The 992-nt window shown below is 56.2% G+C and overlaps 1 protein-coding gene across 4 annotated transcripts in view; it reads left to right on the top strand.

Moving 5' to 3' along the window:
• Positions 1-81, top strand: part of CHTOP (chromatin target of PRMT1) — a 6,234-nt gene extending 6,153 nt beyond the window's left edge. For all 4 annotated transcript variants that reach the window (XM_010155803.1, XM_010155804.1, XM_010155806.1 and 1 more), the window contains exon 6: positions 1-81. This exon is cut by the window's left edge and continues 113 nt beyond it. In XM_010155803.1, coding sequence (XP_010154105.1) covers positions 1-81 — 81 coding nt within the window.
• Positions 82-992: the final 911 nt, after the last annotated feature.

The raw sequence follows: 992 nt of genomic DNA on the forward strand, positions 1-992 counted from the left end.
TACATGTCTAAAACGAAAGGACACCTCGATGCCGAGCTGGATGCTTACATGGCTCAGACGGACCCGGAGACGAACGACTGAAGGTCGTTCCGAGAGACTCGCGTTGATTAGTGTGTGATGTCGATGCCCGTAAGCTAAAAGCTGAAACCCTGAGTGATGCTGGAAGGACCCGCGGGAATAGGGAGCGGCCCTGTTCTACCGAGAGATCAGCCCTTAGTGTGTCCCTTGACCGTTTTGATACTCTGTCCTACGAAACCTGTTCATTTCCGATGGCGTTTTTCTATCTTCCCCCCGCCCCGAGTACTCCAACCCGCACGCCACCTGCCGCCGTGCCGGGATCGCGTCTCCATGTGCCTCTTGAGCTCCGCGGTTGCGTTTTGGGATGGGCCCTGTCCCCAAGTGTGCCCCAAGGGCCGAGTTCACGCCCACGGGTCAGGTTTTTTTTACCCTTTTGAAGCAAAAAACACCCTCCCGGCAGGGCGAGGTCAGGCCAGGCTCAGCGTAGCGCTCCTCGTAGGCACGCCGGTCCCATCCCGCACCCGGACTCCCTCTGTCAACGCCCGGTGCGGAGCGCTTCCTGAGCTGAAAACTTCCCGTCTCTTGGGGTTTTTAGATCAAGTTCGAACTCGTTTTGCGTTGTCCTTGAAGCAGATGGCACCGGCGGCTTCTGCGTCCGCATGAAACCGGCTGGGGTTGAAGGAGTTGGAAGCGGGAACGTGCAGTTGCAGCCGTAGAGCCTGGTAGAACGGTCTCGTTTTTAAAAACACAGGGTCCAAAAGTTATCAGTTTCTTGCCGGTGTAACCCAAACCGCGTTCTCTGAGCCTGCGCTTACCCTGGCTTTGGGGAAGGGTCTCTTCCTCCCCCTCTCCCCACCTTCTCGATTCAGCCGTTGTCAGCTGTTCCAGTTTGATGGAATCTTGTGTTTCTGGTTTGGTGTAACAGGAGACGTAACGATAAAACCGATGAGGGCTCCGGTGGTTCATTTATCCGG

This window comes from Eurypyga helias, unplaced genomic scaffold (genome assembly GCF_000690775.1).
Source record: "Eurypyga helias isolate BGI_N326 unplaced genomic scaffold, ASM69077v1 scaffold23227, whole genome shotgun sequence".
Classification (NCBI taxonomy): Eukaryota; Metazoa; Chordata; class Aves; order Eurypygiformes; family Eurypygidae; genus Eurypyga; species Eurypyga helias.